Source organism: Aptenodytes patagonicus, chromosome 2, assembly GCF_965638725.1.
Source record: "Aptenodytes patagonicus chromosome 2, bAptPat1.pri.cur, whole genome shotgun sequence".
NCBI lineage: Eukaryota > Metazoa > Chordata > Aves > Sphenisciformes > Spheniscidae > Aptenodytes > Aptenodytes patagonicus.
Genome location: NC_134950.1, coordinates 97,675,792 through 97,697,378, shown reverse-complemented (window position 1 = coordinate 97,697,378; position 21,587 = coordinate 97,675,792). Strand labels below are relative to the sequence as shown.

The 21,587-nt window shown below is 46.4% G+C and overlaps 1 protein-coding gene across 1 annotated transcript in view; it reads right to left on the bottom strand.

The window, feature by feature from the left end:
- The window catches only part of BMP6 (bone morphogenetic protein 6), a 92,657-nt gene extending 90,414 nt beyond the window's left edge, over nucleotides 1-2,243 (bottom strand). The window contains exon 1 of the mRNA XM_076332261.1: nucleotides 1,817-2,243. Within this exon, the coding sequence (XP_076188376.1) occupies nucleotides 1,817-2,243 (427 nt within the window). The remainder of the gene's footprint in view (nucleotides 1-1,816) is intronic.
- Between the last annotated feature and the right edge of the window lie 19,344 nt (nucleotides 2,244-21,587).

Sequence of the window (21,587 nt, the reverse complement as noted above, 5' to 3'; positions counted from 1 at the left end):
CTCTCCTGATGCTTTATAAAGCAGGGGGCTAAACACCTTCTAAAACACCACATGCTCACGTTTCTCCCTGAAATCAGCCCCTCTGGGAGCCGCCCAGCCCCTTGCAAACACCTTGCTCTGCATCCTTTAAATAAAACGTGCTACGGGGATTGCTTACAGACAGCTACAACCTACACCGTGCTTCTTAAATTCACAGCTCCTAGTATAGGTCCTGAAAGTCCCCAAGGCAGCAGCTCTGCATGCTCGAAGGACAGAGAAGTCTGTGGAGGCTGGGAGGGGAGAAGCACAGCAAAAGGGAGCACAGAAGCAGCTGCCCTTTGGACTCGAAAACTGTACAGAATTCCCACGTCTCAGGGTCCGAGCTAGACACAGACCACGCTGGCTTCATTGACGGATGGTTTCAGGATGTCTCAATCAAAAGCATCAGAGCTCTGAGATGGCAGCACCACCTAAACACCCTCGAGCTAATTTTAAACGAGAAGGCTGAGACCCTGACAGCTACACACGCAGTACACGGAGCCCACGGGGCTCAGCACTGCTGTATGTGTTGCATATCCCATATAGCTCAGCTGTGCCTGCAGGAGTTGCAGTCACCTCAATTTCAACATAGACAAATCCTTCAACAAACATTCGCAGCGGAAGGGGGGCACTTCTGACCCACTGCAGGTCTTTCATCAGGTACAAAAATCACCCAGCCCTGGGGACTTGAGCTAAACTTGTTCTAAATACATACGCCATGGTACAAAGCTGTTGAGCGCATCCACCAGTGCTGGGAGCTCAGAGAAATTTCCCGCTGCAGTGACATATTACTGCTCTAGATGAGGAAACGCGCAACTATTTGTATTGTTTTTAAAACAGGACAAGCTGCTCACAGGTGGTGTCGTTCTGGCGCACAGCTCTGGAAGCACTAGTGAAAAGACACAGTTTTCAGCCGACTGGCTAAGACACTTGAGCTTCACAGGAATTCCCTAAAAAAAGGAACTGCAATTTGCCAACTGAAATATTTTCATTCTCCACATTAGGCTGAATCTAATTACACTGTTTCCTTATAATTGCAGTCTAGTATTCAGGGCTCCTTCAAGTAAAAAGCTTAATGGCTTTCCCACTGAAATGCCCACCTCGGAGCCCTTCACATCAGTAACACGCTGACAGCATGATTTGTTTGAAGAGCAGGGTGATGTCTAACAGAACTTATTTCAAGATTTCCACGAGATACAGATTTTTATCACATTCCAGGACTCAATCACCAGAATATCCTACACGGAGTCACATATTCATCGCCACACTAGCTCAGACCCCCTCCAAAAAAAAAAAAAAGGAGACGGGGACACCATGGAGTAGCATAGGACACACTCTGCTCCAGCCCCAAAGGCATCTGCGCCCTGCTGGACCTTGCACGGAGTGAATGCAACTTGTGCTCCGACGTGGCCCCAACTCAGCTGCCCAGGAACCAGAGCAGGGTGGGTTTAACGCCGAACGACGGGCTCTGGCCGCTAGCATCATGACGAGGACAAAAAGACTATTAAAAAAGACAGTAATACACCCTTTTCTTTTTTGTCCCCCTCGGGTTTTGCGTTCTGGGGCGTGTTTTTTCTACCGTTTGCGAGAGGGATGGGAGGTTTTGCCCTTCGCCGAAGCGAGCTGCCCTCCCGGCCGAAACCCGCGGGGCCCAAGGCGGGCCCCGTCCGGCAGACCCCCGCGGACCGCCGCCCCCGACCCCGCCGCGCTCCCCGGGGAGCAGCCGCCTCCCCTCCCCGGGGAAAGGGGCGTCCGCGGGCTGGATGGGCGAGCGGGCTCCGCGCACCCCGGCACTCACCCAGGTTGACGAAGCTCATGACCATGTCGGCGTCGTTGAGGAAGGCGCTGTCCTGCGAGCTGGGCAGCGGCGGCGGCGGGGCGGGGGGCGGCGGGCGGCCGCTCCGCTCCGCGCTGCCCTCCGCGCCCTCGGCCAGGGCGTGGTAGAGGTCCAGCATGAAGCGCGGCGCCGCCGTCAGGCGCCCCGGCGGCGGGGCCGGCGGCTCCCGCGGCAGCGGCCGGGGGCGGTGGGGCAGCCCCAGCACCGACAGGATCTCCCGCTGCATCTCCCGCTTCTCGTGCGACTTCAGCCGCCGGTAGAGGAAGCCCGAGGCGGCGGGTGGCGGCGGCGGCTCCCCGCCCTCCGCGGGCAGCGCGGGCTCCGCGGGGCGGCAGGCGCCGCTCAGCAGCGCCCAGCAGCAGCACAGCCAGGCCAGCCGCCGCGGCATGGCGCTCGGCCGGGCGGAGGCAGGCGAGGTCCCCGCTTCCCCCTCTCCCCGGGGGCTCCCCGCCGCCCTCCAGCCCTGCCCCCCCGCGGCGGCTATCGCCTGGGCCGGCGGGGGGCAGCCAGGCCAGAGGGGCTCAGCGCTCGCCCCCGCCGCCGCGCATGGCCGCCCGCGGGGCGCCGCGGTGCAGGCCCCCCCCTCGCCGCCGCCGCCGCTCAGGTGCGGCGGGGCCGCCCCCGGCCCGGCCCGGCCCGGCCCGGCCGCTCAGTTCGCCATGCCCCTGCCCGGGGGCGCCGCGCCGGGCCGCGGGGTCTGCGTACGGGGGGAGAAGGAGGAGGAGGAGGAAGAGCAGCAAACTTTTCCCCCTGCCGGGGAGCGAGCGAGCGAGCGGCTCCTGCGGCTGCAGCCCCGGTCCCCGCGGGCTGGCCGGAGCGGGGCCGCTGGCGGCGAAGGCAAATCACCAGCGCGCCCGCCTCTCGGCGGGGCGGGCGGCCGCTCCTCCGGGGCGGGGAGCGGGCGAGGGCGCAGGTAGCGCGGCCCCGCGGGGGCGGGCGGGGGGGCAGCGGAGCAGGTTAATAAGCGCCGGCCCCGTCGGTTGTCACCGGTTTGCCGCGCTGGAGCGGCGCTCCGCAAAATAGCGGCGCCGGCCGCCTTAGCCTTGCGTCTCTGCTGGCTTGTTTCTTTTTAAAAGAAAGATTTCGGCCACCCCTCCTGCTCCCAGCCCTTAGAGGATGTAGGTTATTTGTCCTGAAAATAGGTGGAGTGCTGCCTAGTCTAAATCCGAAAAAGCCTTACGGTTCATTTTAACGGGTTGCAGCATCCTGCAGCTTTTTCTGGAATGCCTTGCAAAACTGAGCACGGAGCATCGGCAGATGGCTAGGTACGGGCACCCCCCGCCAGCCCTGATCGATGGAAGTACCAATCTGCGTCAGCGTACTGTGAAACAGGTTATACCGCTATAAAAGAACGTACCCATTCCTACAGTAAAGGTCTAAGGTTGCAGCTCTGATTTCAGCCCTTTCGTAAAAGAGAAGAAAACCCACCATCCAACGCTCTAACAACGGCAGTTAGGTTGAGCGAGAAGCAGCTCTTCCATATGCTGATCTCTGACTTCATGGATCTTGCTTGGGTTGGATGGTAAATCCAGGCTAGCCCCGCTGAAATCAGTGCAATTGCTCTAGGTTTGAACTGGGATAATTTCATAGGAGTTGGCCCCGAGAATAATATCTGGACCATTTGAAGTCACTGGCAAAATTTCCATCAACTTTATTAGAATCAGAATCTGGCAATAAGCTCATATTCAGTTTCCCAGAGACACAGCTGAGAATATTCAAGACAGAATATGTTATTTTCAGAAGTGGAGGTTACACTGAGTGTTCACTTATGTGAAAGCAAGGTTACAGATGGGTGTTTTAACTGCACCAGTCAAGGAACACCGTTAATACTGGGTATTTAAAAGCTTGTTTTGGAAGGGAAAAAAGAGATCTAAGCATAGATATCATGGGGATGGGAGGGAAGAGTATGGAAGTTGCTTTTGCAGCTGTCCCCTTTTTTTTCAGTTTGTGAAGATACTCGGATTTTGGAAGTGAGGGTGCATGTGACAGCCTGGACCCAGCACACTCCTTTTGCTATACTGGACCCCATGACCTTCATGAAAGAGGTCTGTGCCATCCCCTAAAGACTGGGCAAGGCAACATCCAGGGAAACTTTTGTACTGCTGATCCATTTATCCACTTTTCTCAGCTTAGAGCAGTGGGGCTGGTTTGATTAAACGGAGAGAGGAGGGCTCACTCCCAGAGAGGAGGTGAGCAACACCCCTCTCCTTCTGCGAGGCGGTGTGGGATCCTGCTGGGAAAACTCAAGCTCCCGGGAGGAGAGCCTGGTGCACAAGCTGTCCTGCATCCCTCTCAGCCCACCCAGGCGGCATTTTGTAGCCGCCTTAGGAGGGACATTTGGAGGCTGGGAGGAAGCGCAGGAGCCCTGATGTCAGTGAGGGAGATTTCCCGGGCAGGTACTCATCCCGCAGGTGGTGAGGGAAGAGAGCAGCCACTTCTGTGCCGTTCACTTCCCAGTGTTTGGACATAGTTCATGTCGCTGTCTCCAGCAGAGCTCTGTAGCCTCCATTTCCTGTTTTGACAGCAACAGAGGGAAGCGTCCCATTATACGGTTATCTCTGAAGAATGAACCCTTCCATCCGAAGTGTCCCCTGCTCCTCTTGCAGTCGGGCAGAGGTGGTGCACATTTAGCAACAGACAGTGGTGAACTCCAGGGCAGCTGTTGGGCGTTTCTGCTTCTCTGATGCTCAAACGTGTATCACCTATACATTTTTACTCTGAAAGAAAAACATTTGAAATATTGCCATTTGCATAGGGGCTACTGCCATAAATAGCAGCTGTAATAGCAGCTGGCAGCATTTGGGCATCTGAGTTTGATGCAGTCTGGGGACAGGGACACAGAGCAAGCCTTTCAGTACTTCCCTGTTAAGTTACCTTATTCTTAAGGTAAGTTCCCGTGTGTAGCTAGGAAGCTAACATCCTCCTTAGGAAGTCATTGCACCTTTTGTTCAGTTTAACTTCAGTCTTTCACTTTTTTCAGCAGTGCTTCCCGGAGATGTACACTACCTACCCCTGGAAATGCCTCTCACGTGTAGATGCGTATGCTTTACTGTGGGTTTCAGCTAATGTTATCAGACCTAGGAAAGTCACTGCGTCACTCAGCAACTCGCTGAGGGGTGAAAGAATTAAGTCTTCTTACGGAGGTCACCTACAGCGACAGATTTCAGATATTCCTGCCATCTGAAAGGGCAAGTTTCTGCAGAGGATTTTAAGACTTCGGAGGAGAGCTGAATACCTATGTCTCTGGAGGAGCGCAAAGGCTCTGTATTCGGCAACTGCTGCAGGCTGACACACAAGTTTTAAGAATTAATTAAACATATATTGTATGTTTAATACCAGCAGAATTTTTCGCTTTCCAAGAAGCCTTCGTAGCATACCTGCCATCCAAAACTCTGCAGTAACATGTACTTTCACTCAAACTCTCCTTTCACTGTCGTATCTTCAAAAATGCTGTGGATACAGGCTTCTGGGTATCGTTCGGTCACCAGATTTCCCTGCTCATGACGGACATCTGGTGGCAAAGTGGAGAAACTCGGGTCTATTCCTGGAAGTTTCCCTCGTTGGCAAGTTAGCAATAACACCTTTTTTTCTTTTTCTCTAAAAAAAAAAAAACCGCTAATCAAAGAGGTCTCCTACCTCCCCCGGAAAAATCTTTATTTAATTTTCTGCCCGTAAGCCAAACTTCAGTCTGTATTCAAAAACCCGCACCTGCTCGCTGCTTCGTGGGGAACGTATTGTACACGTGGCCGCGAGCAGAGCCCGTGCCCCGCAGGACTCCCGTTCCACAGTGTGGCGTGGTGCCAGCGGGGATTAACTACAGCAGTTAATTTCTTCTGGCAGTGCCAGTGTTTAGGTTGTATGCAATTAAAAGCCGGGCTACCTGTTTCTAGTCAAAAAGGATTCGCTGGGTTTTTGGTTGTCTTCATTTAGCAAATTGTTCCTCACTCTTATTTAAGCAAATTAGGTTTCTTGGTTGTTTTATGCACAAGTTGTGAGGAGCAGTTCCAGGCATATGAAGCACTGAAATGGTAAACAGGTAATTTAACTTCAGCTGGAAGCTTTCAGAATAAAAAAACAACCAAACAAACAAAAAAAAGAGAGAGGTTCCATTACTATGCTTTAAAATACACCATCTCATCTGTATTCATGAGGAGGTATATGCAAAACCTTTGCCAATACTCTTAGGTGTACAACTTCCCAGGTACCAGGATTACACGACTCTAGCAGAACGATATACCTTGAATTTAATTTTTTTTCAGGATTGGTAGTGTACTTTTAAACATAGCGTAGAACTTACTATTCTAGTGATCCCTTCTCTACCTCCTGAAAACAGAAAAGACATTTGACTTTTATAACTTTGCATTCCCACCTTCCCTCCAGCTGAACCGTCGGCTGCCAAAGCGCCTCCGACAAACCCAGGCTCTTGCGCTGACAGGGTCAGCAAAGGCGCTGCAGTAAGGGCAGCGTCTGTCTTCACACTCGTATTGCCACGCAAAGGCAGGTATTTTTTTAAAGCAACGTGGAAAAGCTGCAAGTAATAAGAATGACACTTGCTTTCTAAAAAAAACCCCTATGTTGTACAATAATGACATAGCCGGAATGGACTATTTGCAGTGCTGCACTCGGAGAGATTGAAAATGCAAACATGCCTCCTAATTTTAGTGTACTGGTTTCCAAGGTCTGCTTGTGAAATAGGAAAGAGTGGTTGAGTATAATCTTAGTTCAAAGATCGAAGCAGGCTAAAACCAGTATTTGCTGTGAAAGCTCAAATTTTTCCTTTCGCTTGCTGAACTTACTTTCTCCACTGCAAGTAGGGACGGTTGAAAAATAGTAACATCATCTTATTTGCACATACCAAACCACTACTTTCTTTACTCAGAAATCTCATCTAAAAATATGCAATGATGATTTCCCAGATCAGAACACTTTAAAAAATGGTTATAAATATTAATTCAACAACACGACTGGACTGCTATCCTTGCAAAAGCAAACAGTTAAAAGTGAAGTCAGTCCCAGTATGCATTTCACAAACAATTCCCACTCTGTTCCAACCCTGGCCACCATCTCCACCCTATCAAGGATATACTTATATGCGAACAATTATAGCTTAAAGTTTATTTGAAGTCAACAGTATCAAGTATTACGGGAAACTGACCTGAAATGGCAGCAATTAAATAAATATTAATATATTATATCATTAATATATTTTCTCTGAGTCTTTTCGTGGTATTTGCTTTTCATTTTATTTTTGCTAGTAATGCTTTTTCTGTTTAAAACCGAGGAAAGTAAATCATGGACTATAAAAGGGAAACAGCAAAATCTGCTCTGTCCAGGCTGGAATTAGACTTAGTGAACTAGAAAGGCAGTTACATCAATCTAAATTCTACCTATAAAAAGTAAGTGAAAATCAGTAAATGTAGAAATGTATTAGCCAACATGAGGTAAGAGTCTACCTTTAGCCTGCATACAGCTGCCATAGGTAACAACAGTAGCAAAGATGCATCTTGTAATCCATATAAGCTGGGTTGCAGGCGTACCTGTGTTGTCACCAGACCTTCTGCCGCTGTGCAGATATGCCCACGTCTGCTGTGTAACGATTACACCAGTACAAAAGACACAGCGCCGCGTCCAGCTTGTGTAGAGGGCTTCAGCGGGAGTGTGTGTCCTCCGGTGGGGTCTCAGAGAAAGAACTGAATTTCTTCTGAATCATGAAAACTAGAGACGTACCTGGCTGCCAGCACATGAATGCTGCAAAAAGAGACGACGAGAGGAGGAGAGGTCCTCACACCATCCTCGACTGGTGTCGGCTGGCGAGCTGTCAGCTGATGTCCCTCCATGTACATTGTCTGGCGTACTGAGCAGAAAAAATTAAACACTGATTGGGGTAGCGCTTAATGTGAGGATGAACTGGAAGACTGTGGTTTTAGCAGGTAGATCATGACCTTTAGGCTCACGTGAGGTGTAATGAATGAATGCCAAGATGTCTATATGATAGGTTAAGGTTGGGAAAGGAAGAAGAGGTAAAGGGGAGTCCATACGTAGATCTTTACCAGACTCTCCTTTTTCAAATATTTGATCTGGATTTAAGTTCTAATGCTTTAAATTAATAAACATGCATTAGTGACCCTAACTCTGGCTTACATTTTTGTTTAGCAATTAATTTAAGTTTGTTCTTTTTTCATAGAGCCACATGGAAGCAGAAAGCTTTTCTGTTAGGTCAGTTCAGCTTTAAACCTTGGCAAATTAACAGCAGGGGCTAAATTAACAGAAGAGCCCTCTTTCAAGCGTTGAAAGTTCTTTCAAAGCTTGTAGGAGCTGCCATTTCTGCCCTTCTGCCAGTGGGTATTTCAAATGGTGAGCTCCCTGAGCTCGTAAAAGCCCTTGCAATCGAGTAAAGAAACCAGAAAGCTGGAAAAACATGAATTGTTTCAAATACCATTGATAACCAAGATACCATTGATTTCATTGATAACTTCAGAATGTGCTGTGTGTTGTCAAGTGGGAGTTACACTTCACAAGTTCAGGAAGATTTTAATCCAAACAACCTATCCATGATAAAGCCGTACGCTCAACACACACAGGTTTCTGTTTTCAGGCTTCATGTTTTCTTGAAGGGGGAAAGATACCCAAGACAGTGCAGGACTCTGCATTAGCCAGTTAACTAGAATGAGTGAATAACTTCTTTCCCAACGTGATAAGGATGGGGTTCAGATGTTTTCCCCCAGATATTACACATTTTTATACAGACAAAGGAAAAAGTGTATTTTTGAGATACAAGGGACTGGTTGTCACCTTTTGCTTTGGAACAGAAAAAAGCAAGCAAGACCAATAATAATAATTAAGGAAAGAACAGCTGTTAAAATTGCTAACAAATATTGCAGAAAGGGACTGGAAAATATCCTGGAGAGAACAAAACTAGGGAAAAAAAAGTTCTGAAATCTTATTTAAAGTAACTCTGACGAGGTCTGCTCTGACCAGTGTGCAAAATATGCCTTTTCAACAACACTTTTCAATAAAATTGGGATAGACCCAAATAGCAGGAGGCCACAGCGGGGACTGCCAGATTATTTAAGTTTGAAAATACAAACGCCGTTCCCAGCAGCATCCCATTGTAGAGGCAGCTGTACTCGGACTGCCTTTCCCTCACCTATTTGCACACAGGGGCGAGTCTTCAAAGGCAATGGTCCCTAAACACCCTCCAAAAATAAATGTCGGAGACCGTTCCCTGCTGCGTTAGGCTCAGTAGCCGTTTCGTACCAGAAAGCCAAGCGGCCTCGCACCCATCCCACCCCGACCCCGGTGGACATCTCCCGCCTGGGTAGGGCAGCTGCAGGGAGTGCAGCGGGCAGCTTGGTGCCTTCTCCCATCCTCGGCCACCTCCAAGGCTTCCCCACTGCTGCCGTACCCCCTTCTTGCAGCAGAGCTGCCACCAAGGGGTTTTCTGCCTTGTGGCCTCCTCAGGCTCTGGGGGATAAAACACATTTCCTACAGTTCTTTGCTGCTTACAGACATTCGGTAGACACCACTCGCTTTCATTCGCATTCGCTTTAAAAGACACCTCACACAGTGCCAACCCAAACACGGGTATTTTAGGAAAAAGCAGGGTCTCAGAAGACACTGCACAGTCTACAAAGGCATTTTTAGACATCAAGAACTGTAGCGGCTTAAAAAACTTTCAAAACCCTATTGTCTTATAGCTGAGCCTTTTCTTTCATACTTCAGCAACAAAACACTCCCTCATCCCCCAAAGAGGATATTTTTCAACACCTGTATTTACCGTCATGGCTAATAGCCTTAGGGATTAGTTCCTTCAGGGAACTAACTCAGCCAGGAGGAAAGGGGACATGAGTTGTTCCCAAACACCATTTAACGTTTAGATTTAAGAGGTGCACATTGCAATAATAATTTTGTTAACAAGTCAGGAGAAGAGCTGAGGTAAGCGGCAGCCGTATATCAATTTAAGCTGAAGAGATGCAGCTGCTACTGTGCACTAAACAAGTTTCCATGCCAGCTCAAGATGAGGTAACTCAGAAAAAAGAGTCGTCTTTTTTCTTTCTACAGGAAATGTTTAGAGGGTGATAGAAAAGATTTTATACATTTGCCTTCTGGAGGTAGGTCCTACAGTGATCACAGAGAAAGAGATGTGGTTTCTTTAAAGGCTATTAGGAGGAAGCCTTTTCTGTGTTCTTCGCCTTCTCTAAATTAACAAAATCTCCTTGGTGAAGCAAAAATGATAACCAGCTAGTAATTGCATTGCTTATGGGAGGCTTCAAGTTTCCAGAGCAACAGCACGCCTGTAATGCAAGGCTTGTCTTTGTTGCACTGTTGGCCCAAAGCAGAGCTCAAATTTTCTGTCTCGGCCAGCTCGCACACAAGCTCCGAAGCCTCCATCTCTCCCGCGGGATGCCGGCAGCCCAGAGCTTGCTGAGCCCCCAGGGTATGCAGGCTGAGAGGTTACGGCTGCCGATGCTCAAGTAGGGAAAGCCAGTTGGGACACGGCAACCCTGTGTCATTGGGCTGTAACGCAGTGTGACTGCTCCCTCCAACTAGCACACTCACGTAGGTCAGCATGACTGTGGGTGCAGGCTTGCAATCATGGCACTGAAAAGCAGGTGAGACCTGCCCTTGCCAGCCCCGGCCCCTGCAAGCCGTTCGGGAGGGACCCAGGTAGTGGATCTACTCCGGGTCCACGTGGGTCTTTGCTCATACGTCAAAGCGTGACTTGTACAGGGCGGAAAGAGTAACCCATAATGTATTGGTACTGTTTTCATATTTAGCAAGTACAGTACTATAATAAATAATGTAAACCAATAAATAAATAATGTCAACTAGAAGATAGGATTAGCTTAAAACCAAGTACCTCCGGTGTGTAGGAGTACCTTGCCTGCGCTGAGAAGGCAGCTCAGCTCAGAGTTTTGGGGAGAGGGGAGAGCTGCTACGGCAGCTCCAGAGCCGCACCCCCTTCTCTGCACCGCACAGATGGTCACGTTCAGAACAAGGTCTCTGCACCTTACTGATCCTTCGTTGTCAGACTGACACACCGCCAACTTCAAATAGCTTATTCTACTCTGTGCCAGGGGACTCTTCCAGCAAAAACCCAGCAGCCTCAGAAACAAGCAATCAAAAGGTCATTTCCAGGCACTTTTGAGATATTCGGTGTAACTCTGAATGCCACAGTTCAGACACCAGAAGCTGCACAGTTGCATTAGCACGATGCTCTGCCCAGGCTTTCTAGCCGAAGCACTGTGGCTACCCTCTAGCTCATTGAGCTGGGGTGGTAGGACAGCCCCTGCAGACATGCCTAGGGCTGCAGGACCCTCACTTTCCCTGCTTCGAAATTAAGTGTTGTCCGGACTGCTCTCTGGGACCGAGCCCCTGGGCAGGGAAGGCTCATGTCCACACCACTGCTCCCTTACTCCCCAGGACCACCACTGGTCTGCACTAGCATCCACCCATCTCGGGAACCATTTGAGATGGCGCTACCTGGCCCAGGTCAAAATAATGCCCAAGACTGCTGTGTTCAACCATGTGGACAAGCCTGTCCCAGGACCTAGGAACGTACGGGGGCACTGCTTGATGAACAGGCATGGACGTAGCGTGAGCACCTGCCAAACTGTGATGCAGGCTGGTTGCTTCATGAGCATCCTTCGTGGCAGCCTATGGAAGGGTAACACTCTTGGCCCTGGGCAAGCAGCCGCGATCTGTGCTGATGCAAATTAAAAACACAACTCACTTCAGAAGGCTACCCGAGGTTTTGGGCAGTTTTTTCTAACTGCTGAGCAGAGCTCCCAGTGGAAACACAGCGTTCGACTTGGGAGGGAAACATTTCTAACTTAACTTCTTGCTTAGAGTAATTCTAGTCTCTTACAATGTCTTTATTTCACTTGGCTTTGAAGAGATAGAGGAGGCAGATAATTAATTATAAAAGACAGTTAAAAAAAAAAAAAAATAACCAGTCATTCCAGAGTCTTACAGCCTCAAGACAAAACCGATACACCAGTGACAGCATATGGGCCCTTGTGAGTGTGGAACCAAACACCTGCAGCTGATCTCTATTAGAAAAGCCTCTGTTCACGTCCCTCACCCAAAACGATAGGGAAATCCATTTCATTTTCTTTAAACCATACGACAACTTTGGCAAGTTTTGTTCCCTCCCATTTAAAATAAAATAAAGAAATAAAATATGATAACAGTCCATCAAGTGATGTTCCAGGTTCATTTATGTGATGTTCAGAACAGTTTGTGGCAGTAAAAGGAATGGGTACTTGAACGAGGTATTATGGTTAGCAGCCTGCGGGAAGACATATTTAGTTTAAATACTAATAATAGCCTAATAGCAAGGCAAGATAATGGAATGTGACAGATGTTGGATGTTCTCTCTTTGCACTGTGCCAGATGTATATTTTAAATTACTGTTTGCATCATGAAAGGGCCAAGAGGCCTCAGTTTTGGATTCAGGGCCCTATGAGGCTGGACTCTGCAAACAAGTATTCAATCCCTTCCCTAAAAAATAGAAATGACAAGTTATTTTTATCATGTATATCAATATTTTTACATAGCCTAGTCTTCATAGAGCAGCCCTAAAGGTGGCACCATCAAAAGATTCACATGAAAGCCCATTTATTTCCCTACGCAGGTCATTCAGCAGTAACCTTGGCTTCATTCAGCAGCAACCTTGGCCGTGGGGAGCACTGCTTGGCAAGGTGAGGACTCCAGGCTAGCTGCCTGGACTGAGAACCAAAGCTCCTGGGGTATCACTTCATTTGGGCAGTCAGACAGTGCCACTGGCAATCAGAGGAACCCCTTCCAAGAACAAAAGCATACAGATATTATAGACACTTTCTTTGAATTAGGTTAATGCCAGGAACACTGCACAATTGAGCACTGTCATTAGAAAGCTTTTTTAGTATTTGGCCTTCAGTTTCACATTTGAAGAGGCAAAAAGTTATGTATAATGTCAATTGCAGGTTCATGTTATAGAAACAACTCTGAAAATGACAGTGTTGACTCCTGTGTTTTCCTGCCACCGGTGATATCTGATACTCATTTCCAAGTTATTTGTCGGTAGTATGAACTCAGCCTGGATTTCTAGACTCAGACAGTGCCCGTTCCTTCACAGGCTTCCATCACTGAAAATGCATCATTGGTCCATATTATGCCCTGAAACAAGACTTGATGCCATCAACAGCATTTTACAGAAGCTGTAAAATAGTAAATCATGGGGCCAACGCTGCAGAGTAGGAGTTTCCAGCTCACATCCTCTTTACCTTGTTGGCTCTACAAAACTGTCAGAAGTAAAAAACAGAGACCTGCTGGGAGTCTCTATAATCCATGGATTATAGAGTAAGACCTGCTTTCTCATAACAACTCTCCAGATTAGGGCTGTATTATAATTACACGCTGAGATGAGCTGATGTTGCTGGGAATAACTCCAAAGGGTCAATGTGGTCTTCCGTGCGGCTGATCTGTGACTTGCTAAGTTACCACACACTGCTCTGACATCGAAGCTCTCAGGAGTTACAAGCCGTAAGCACACAGCTATCCCCCTGTCCTACCGATAAGCATCATTTGGGGCTGAATCACTCACGCACCAGAGGACATCCCCACCTCGTGCCTCCAATTACACCCATCTTGAGCTCCTACCATCGTCAGAGTGCCTAGCTGTCCCAACACTTAATGAAATCACTTGTACAAGCCTCTGTGAGAAAGAAAAGACCCATTTTCACCTGGAGAACTACGGAACAGGGAGAATGAAACAGTCCTTCCACGGTTAGATGGGAAACTGAGAGCTGAATCCTGTTTTTCTGATTCCCAACCAGTGCCCTAAACATTAGCCTATTTTTCCTCCAATAACAGATTCAAGCTGTGACAGGATTCTGACATATGGATTTCCTCCCCCCCAAGGTTTTTGAGCATTTGGGTTTTGATCAGCCACTGTCACCACCATGTTTCTTCAAAGAGATGCTCTGAAGTGTTCTAACAAGCATCAGCCGCAATCTGAAACAGGGAGAAAGGGAGAAATGGTTCACAGATCCTCAGAGCTACTATGCGGCTATGTGGTTGGGATCAAAGGGGACTGCAGATGACAACAGCAGCGCTTAAAAGAGATCTTGAGAGTTGTGTTTTCTTCCACAAAGTTTTATATAACCACACCACTTTGTTCTCAAATATTTAAACAGGTTAGTGACAATGAATAAATTCTAATAATTATAACATGACAACATATTGAAGCCAGCGTGGTGAAAGTGCTTTGTACTCCCAGGCATCCTACGGTCGTCATCATCTTCAATATCTGACCATAACCCAGATCCAAGAAAGTATTAGAACAAACCAGGCTGCTAACAAATGAATAATTAGATATATCCTTGATCAACTACTTCCTTTACATAGAGGCCCGTATGTTGACTATACTACAGTGTCATCAGTAAAATCTTCGGCTGTTTAAGTCAGAGCGCACAACTCTCTGTGCTGTGAAGTACAGTTGCAACATGACAACTCTTCACAAAGGTGAGGTTTTTTTAGTTCAAGCCACGCATGAATTAAAGAAAATTCAGCTAAGATACACTAAGCAAACAGTAGTAACAACAACTAATCAAAACTTCCCTTTATCTCCCACCAAAGGACTTCCCAAACGTCAGGGGAAGCCTACAGTTCTCCCCTTCTTGCTCTTAAGCAAATATTTTTTCTTAACGTGTCTCAAAACAGTGTAGACTTGATAAAGTTTCCTAGTAAATGACCAATGAGATACAAATAAATACGTGTTTGGTAAGAAGCGGTTAACTCCTCTGACAGTTATTAGGTAGTGCTGCCCACTTGTTGGTGAGCATGCCTCCACGGGAGACGATGCGAGCTCTGGACGCGTGGCCCAGTGGGAAAGTCAAGGCCATGCATGAGCCATGAAAACACCACTCTCCGAAGAAGAGAGTCAGGAAATGAAGAGACAGAGATCCAACACTTCCCGGCTCCCAAATAATTTATTTCTATATTTATTTATCTATTCTATGATTCTATAATTTCCAGCAGTTGTCATACGGCTACTTGTCTCTCGTCCCAGGCCCCTTCCAAAAATGACATGGGCTTTACTGCTCGAAATAACAGAGCGAACAGGACTGAGTATTGCTGCCAGTACAGGAAGCTGCACAAGTCTGCAGGACTGAGCCTTTCCACCCACTTCGCTGAACCCTACCTCTTCCCAACACCCTGTTCCTCAAACTTTCCTTTGCTTCTGCAAATCCTACCTGATGCTCCATAATCTTACAACTCCCCCTCTCCATAACATACTTCCCACAAGGACAACAAAAGAAAATACTCCAATAACATGCTTTTATGTGCTCTGCTTTCACAGGATTTCCCAGATATTTCTGACTTCAAAGGATGCAGTATGGAAAACACTGGGACAAAGGGTTTGCTTTGTTTGTTTATTAAAATGGGAAGTTACCTTTAGTTTTAAAGTGTGGATAAGCTATCATAGTCCTTTGTGCCATAACTTTAATTAAACACATTTAACATTTTAAATTTCCATTTTCATTGTCTGCGCACAAACTATTTTTGCTGGAAAAAGTGATAGAATTTAAGTTTAAGAACATTTGTTAGTTGTAGTTACAACTGCTAGGTATGCTTTTAGTGGAATTTAAATTAACAGTTGATTGATTTAAATTAACAGTAACTGCATAAATGAAACATCCTATGTCATGGTAGCACTGGAAGTGAACTATTCACTTTAGAAAAGCTTTTGAATCTTTTCCAGGGCAGAGAGAATGGGAAGAGCTGCAGAAGAATAATAAGATACAATCAATGCAAGAGCTGGAGGGATTGGAGCGGGAGGAAAAACTTGAGTGCGGGTATCTCCAGAGGTGCGCTGGGGGCTATTAGAGCTGGTTCAGAGAACCAGCTACTGAAATCACAGCCTGCCCTCAAAATGGGTCTGAAAAACTGCTTCCACAACTTCCCCCTGCTACTGCCCCTTACCCAACCAAAAGCCTTGCTGGTCCTGTTTTGGGCTGCCTGTGGTTTTCCTGTTTGTTCAGGAGTGGACGCAGAAGTCCCCATCCCTCACGTGTAGGAAACCAGCACCCCCTAACACTCCTCCCTTTGACCCCATGGCCAAATCACCCCGAATACATCCCTGCTCCTCCTCCAGGATACCTGTCCTGGTAGCCTCTGACACCTGTATAGTGACTGTGACCTCTGTGAATATTAGCCATAAACATAAAATCCAAAGGAAGGTTGTAAGTTATTCCCCTCAGGTAGTAAATAAATGGGTGAAATAATATTAGTTCAGCCATTTAGGCTGCATTTTTAAACATATTTAAGGACCAAGCATGCTGTGGGGCACTAGAAGAATTTCCAAAATCACATCAGGAGTTCCCATCAATTTAAATAGGAATCAGGCAATTTAAGAACTTCAGAAAATCCCATGTATATGAGTATACCTCCATGCAACAAGCACTTTAGTATCTTCAGAAACATGTCTTTTACTTATTGCCACTGCAAATTTGTATGTTCAAAATACAAACTTGAAAATATACTTTTATCACTATATTCAAACTAATTACTAGGAGTATTTAACTGACCTAATAAACAATTCTCCTTTGTTTCACTTTTATAGAATCATAGAATCATAGAATCATTGAGGTTGGAAAAGACCTCTAAGATCATCGAGTCCAACCGTCAACCCAACACCACCATGTCCACTAAACCATGTCCCTAAGCGCCTCATCTACACGTCTTTTAAATACCTCCAGGGATGGGGACTCAACCACTTCCCTGGGCAGCCTGTTCCAATGTTTCACCACTCTTTCAGTAAAGAAATTTTTCCTTACATCCAATCTAAACCTCCCCTGGCACAACTTGAGGCCATTTCCTCTCGTCCTATCACTTGTTACTTGGGAGAAGAGACCGACACCCACCTCGCTACAACCTCCTTTCAGGGAGTTGTAGAGGGCGATGAGGTCTCCCCTCAGCCTCCTTTTCTGCAGGCTAAACAACCCCAGTTCCCTCAGCCGCTCCTCATAAGACTTGTTCTCCAGACCCCTCACCAGCTTTGTTGCCCTTCTCTGGACACGCTCCAGCACCTCGACGTCCTTCTTGTAGTGAGGGGCCCAAAACTGAACACAGTATTTGAGGTGCGGCCTCACCAGTGCCGAGTACAGGGGCACGATCACTTCCCTACTCCTGCTGGCCACACTATTTCTGATACAGGCCAGGATGCCATTGGCCTTCTTGGCCGCCTGGGCACACTGCCGGCTCATGTTCAGCCGGCTGTCAACCAGCACCCCCAGGTCCTTTTCCGACAGGCAGCTTTCCAGCCACTCTTCCCCAAGCCTGTAGCGCTGTATGGAGTTGTTGTGGCCAAGTACATGGCCAAGGTTGTTGTTTCAGTACATTTGGCCTTTTTAGCAGCATCATGGTTTCATTCAGTCCACTGCAGAATAGACCAAATGATGGTCTTTTCTCACATCCCTTCCCAAACCCAGCATAACAGCATTTGCACATTATCTCTTTCTTTTCCTGTTGATGGCTCTGACTGATTATAATTTACAGTCATCTTGGATTACTAGATATTAAAGTCCCTTGCTAACATTGCCGGCACATGTTCAAGGTCCATTCAAATTCAGCCTCTTTGCACTTATCACTATGTTAGCTGAAGTCATTGTAAGGTTTCTTCTTTTTCAAGCTTGCCTTAAAAAGCCGGCAATTAAAAAAGCTGACAAAAGAAAAACTAAGGGTGGCAAATCATGAGGGATTAGGTCTTATTCTCAAATGGGTTTGCAACCTTAAGTTTGCAAACCTAGAGCACACGTAAACCAGACGCCTGTAGGTTTAAGAATGCCATTTGCAGCAAGATAAAGGATTTGCCTATGTAGCATCAGAGTGTGTGCACATGTACACAGAAGAGACTGTGAATCTAACAGCATTTTTAGATATTCAGCATTTGCCTTTTCTATAGACTCTTTCTCAAAAGCACACCGAAGTGATGCAGAGGACTCCAAAGAGCTCTTTCCTCCAAAGCGTGTCGGTCGGCTAGAAGAGATACTTCAAGTCCACCAGCACTGCATACCTGCTTCTTTCAACAGCCCCTGCTTAGGAAAACTTTTGTGAAGAAGAATGCCATTGAAATTGTAAAAAAATAACCATACATATAGATAAATTTATACACTGTTTTTATAGAAGGACCTAGTTCCACAGAAACACACTTCAGTGGATAAATAGGATGGAGGATGCAAAGATTTCATCCAAGACCTCAGACCTGTGCCTGACCTGGAGTATTTGCAAGCTTGTGCATTGCAGTAATTCTGTTTGCAGCCATTGCACATCAGCTGTGCATGCTGATCCTGGATTTGTTTTGACCAGTTTATGTTTTTATTAGTACAGTTTGCTCAGCTTATTGGAGACTGCTCTAGTGTGGTACATCCCAAACACCTATCAGTGTAATAAAACTGAATGAGAGCCACTCAGATTTAATCAGACCTGTATGAGGGAAAAGGTAATCCAACAAACACTCACCCAATGTCAAGGTTTTAACTGATGTTAAGCAAGAGTTAACAGATATGTGTTTCTAAACTCCAGTGCAGAAGCTTCCCTACACAGGCTAAATAAACTGCAAGCCCAAATACATCCTCAGGTGCATCTACACAGTCCCACATCTCTCCCCAGTAACAGCTGTGTAAAGTCTATTAGTCTTTTGGCTGTTAACATCCATGTGACTGTAGGATAAACCTTAGACAAATTATTTTCTTCTTTTTTTTTTAATTTGCAGATTGCTAAAGTTGGTTGTTGGTTTTTTTCCCAGTAGGAAAAGTGCAGCTCTGAAAGTAAATTTAAGCCTGCTATCAAACCCACTTTTCTTAGTTACTTTTCACAGAGGCTTAGAAGCCATATGAGGAGTCCCCAGGATCTGAGCATCACAAGCTGAAAATCTCTATTTTAGACAATGCAGCTGTACGAACCGCAGTTTGGATAATAGGGACTTTGTTACTGGTTGTCACGTAGATAGCAGAAAGGGCCCTCTTTGACCTTCCCAGCCCAGGTTAAGATTTTTAAGTGCTAGCAGCTAGAAAAACCACTCCATTTTTACTTGGAAACTGAGCAAGAAAGTCCGTGAACATGAAGCTTTTCTCACTGCCTTTTCCATTGATTCACTCTTCAGAACCGAACTGAGCTTTGAATTAATGCACAAATCTGACAAAGGACAAAACAACATTTAAATTACCGTTGATAAATACCCAGCCAAAAGTAATTACTTCTTCTACTGTGGCTCATTAAGAAAGTGTTCCGTTAAAGCTGTAGAGTTAAATAATGAAGGAGATGACAGAGTTAAGGTTCGGCGTGCTACTGCGCAACTGTGAACATGTTTGTAAAATGCCCAGATAGCATTTTCAAAGGGCTGGATCTTTCTCTCTCTGTTTCCTACCTACTTTAGTTCTTCCTAACATCTCTTTACTGACAAAGAGAATCTTTATATTTTTGCCTGGCTGGAGCTGGAGGGAATGAAGCAGGCTATGAAAGGTTGCAGGGAGATGGTAAAAGGGAGAAGGAGCACTGGATTTCAGAGGACTTAAGCTGAACACCACCATGGCTACTGTAGCTGAGCTCAGAGCGCAAGAATATGTGGAGAGGATAGGTTTGAGCTGGGAGTGTTATAGGGGGCCGGATATTGGGGTGCAGAAGGAGCTCAATGCCATTATATAAAATATGAAGGTTAGAGCAGAGGGGTGATCTAAAAATGCTGGATAACGCCAATATGACCACTGACTGAATTCACATAATCAAATTCTGTTCTGCATTATGGTTTTGGCTAGGTATCACAGCCCTATAACCCTGTTGCTACAGTAAGGATAGAGAGCGATAACTGATAGAATATCATCTTGCTTAACAGCTTGGCTTGATTTCTCCCATTGTGCTCAATTTTCACATTGCAATATCTCTGTGATAACTAGGCATAAACGGACAGTGCTAAGCACCGAGCATCACTGATTACTTAGTAGAGAAATAACTCGTGTGATCGTGTCCCACAACCAGCCCACAGAGTTCTACGCTTCTGGCGTACTCATTTCATACTATCCTGTTCATTAATTTATCATGATCCATCTTTCAAGTATTTAGTCAGTTTGTTCTTGCCCCCATTACTCCTATTGGAAAGCTGTTCCAGAAGCCCAGAGCTGTGATACTGGGAACCCTCCTATTTCCAGCCTGAAGTTATTCATGGGCAGTTTATACTCATGCTTATTTGACGCTGCAGATTCTGCAGGTGGAGAGTAGAGTCACAAAATACAATCCATGTTCTCAACAGGCCAGTATTTTAAAACCACCGTACAGCTCTTAGCCTATACCTTTTGTTAGGCAGCCTCAAACTGGTTTAGAAGCCTGCAGCAGATTTCTTATTGCCTTTAGCAAAAGAAAGACGAACAGAATTGTGATGCTGTTTGCAATGATCCATGCACGGCTTTAAACAGCCCAGGTATTTTGCTCAGTGGAAGTATGTTGAGGCTAAGATTCTTAGGATTACATGAATAAAGCATCTGGAAAACTAACTTTCAGGAAGCAAACCTTCTGTATTAGTTACATAGCTTTGTCTGTCAAAAACCAAGAGTGATCTCCAAATGAGAGAAGCTGCTACAAATTTCAGGTGATACAACTGCCCTGTTTCCATTTCAACTGGAAAAGCCTACTGACCTTGCTGGCTCTAACATTACCTGAGGTGAGACCAGAAGAGATACAGTGTTGGCTCAATAGATACTGATACCTGTGAATCCAATACTGATACCTGTGTATCTAATTCAAGCGTTTGCTTTCTGAAACTGTATCCACCCGCATTGCTTTTTATTAACAGGCCATTATGAACGTGCCTCTGGCAAATTCACTGCTAATGGAAATGTAAACATGTCCCTTGATACCCTCTAAAATGATTTATAAAGAATGGAGAACGATCATGGGACATGTGGCAGCAAATAGGTCAGAAGCAGTGGAAAAAGCCACTTGCCCAACACTCCCTGCCAGTAACAGGCTAGTGTGTCCCAAGCCTCTTTGGTAAGACAGAAGTCCTTCCATGGCCAGCTCTGAAAGTACACGTCACTGTTTTTAGGAGCATTTGGCTCTGCAGTCAGCCTTTATTCCCCTGCAAGGCAGGGACAGCTCTCCTAACAACTTTGCAGGAGATGCCGTGGAAAGGACTCCATCCACAAGAGCAGAGGAGTGAATTACCTCTTTTAATCCACCAGACAAAGCCTGTGCCCTGCTTGCCACCAACACTGCAAAAAGAGGTCACCTGAAGAACTGTTTCAGGAGCTCTTGCTGGATGCCATGTCTTCTTTGCCCACGCGAAGAAGTATCTCTGAAACAACGTCAACCAGTTTTCCGGGGCTTCGGTCTAACTCTCGGTCTCAGGAAGACAGAATGTATACGTTAGCCTGATCCTGACAATCTTTAGGGGACACCACACATATCCAATGATGATTAACTCCCATATGCAGTAGAAAAGTTCATGTAAGTGGGAAATTGTGTGGAGAGGAGGCATTCTTAGAGATGAAATAAGCCACTGACTACCCAAAGCTTGCAAGGCTTTTGGGAAAACTCTGATTAAATTGGGGGGGGGGGGGGGGGGAGCAGATTGGGAACAAAACTTTTTGTCTACAAGGCAAAAGTCATGACATTCCTACTTTATATGCATCATATTTGGACAGCCTAGAGCTACTAAATTAGGGAACTCTATCAATTCTGTCTAAGTTTCCTC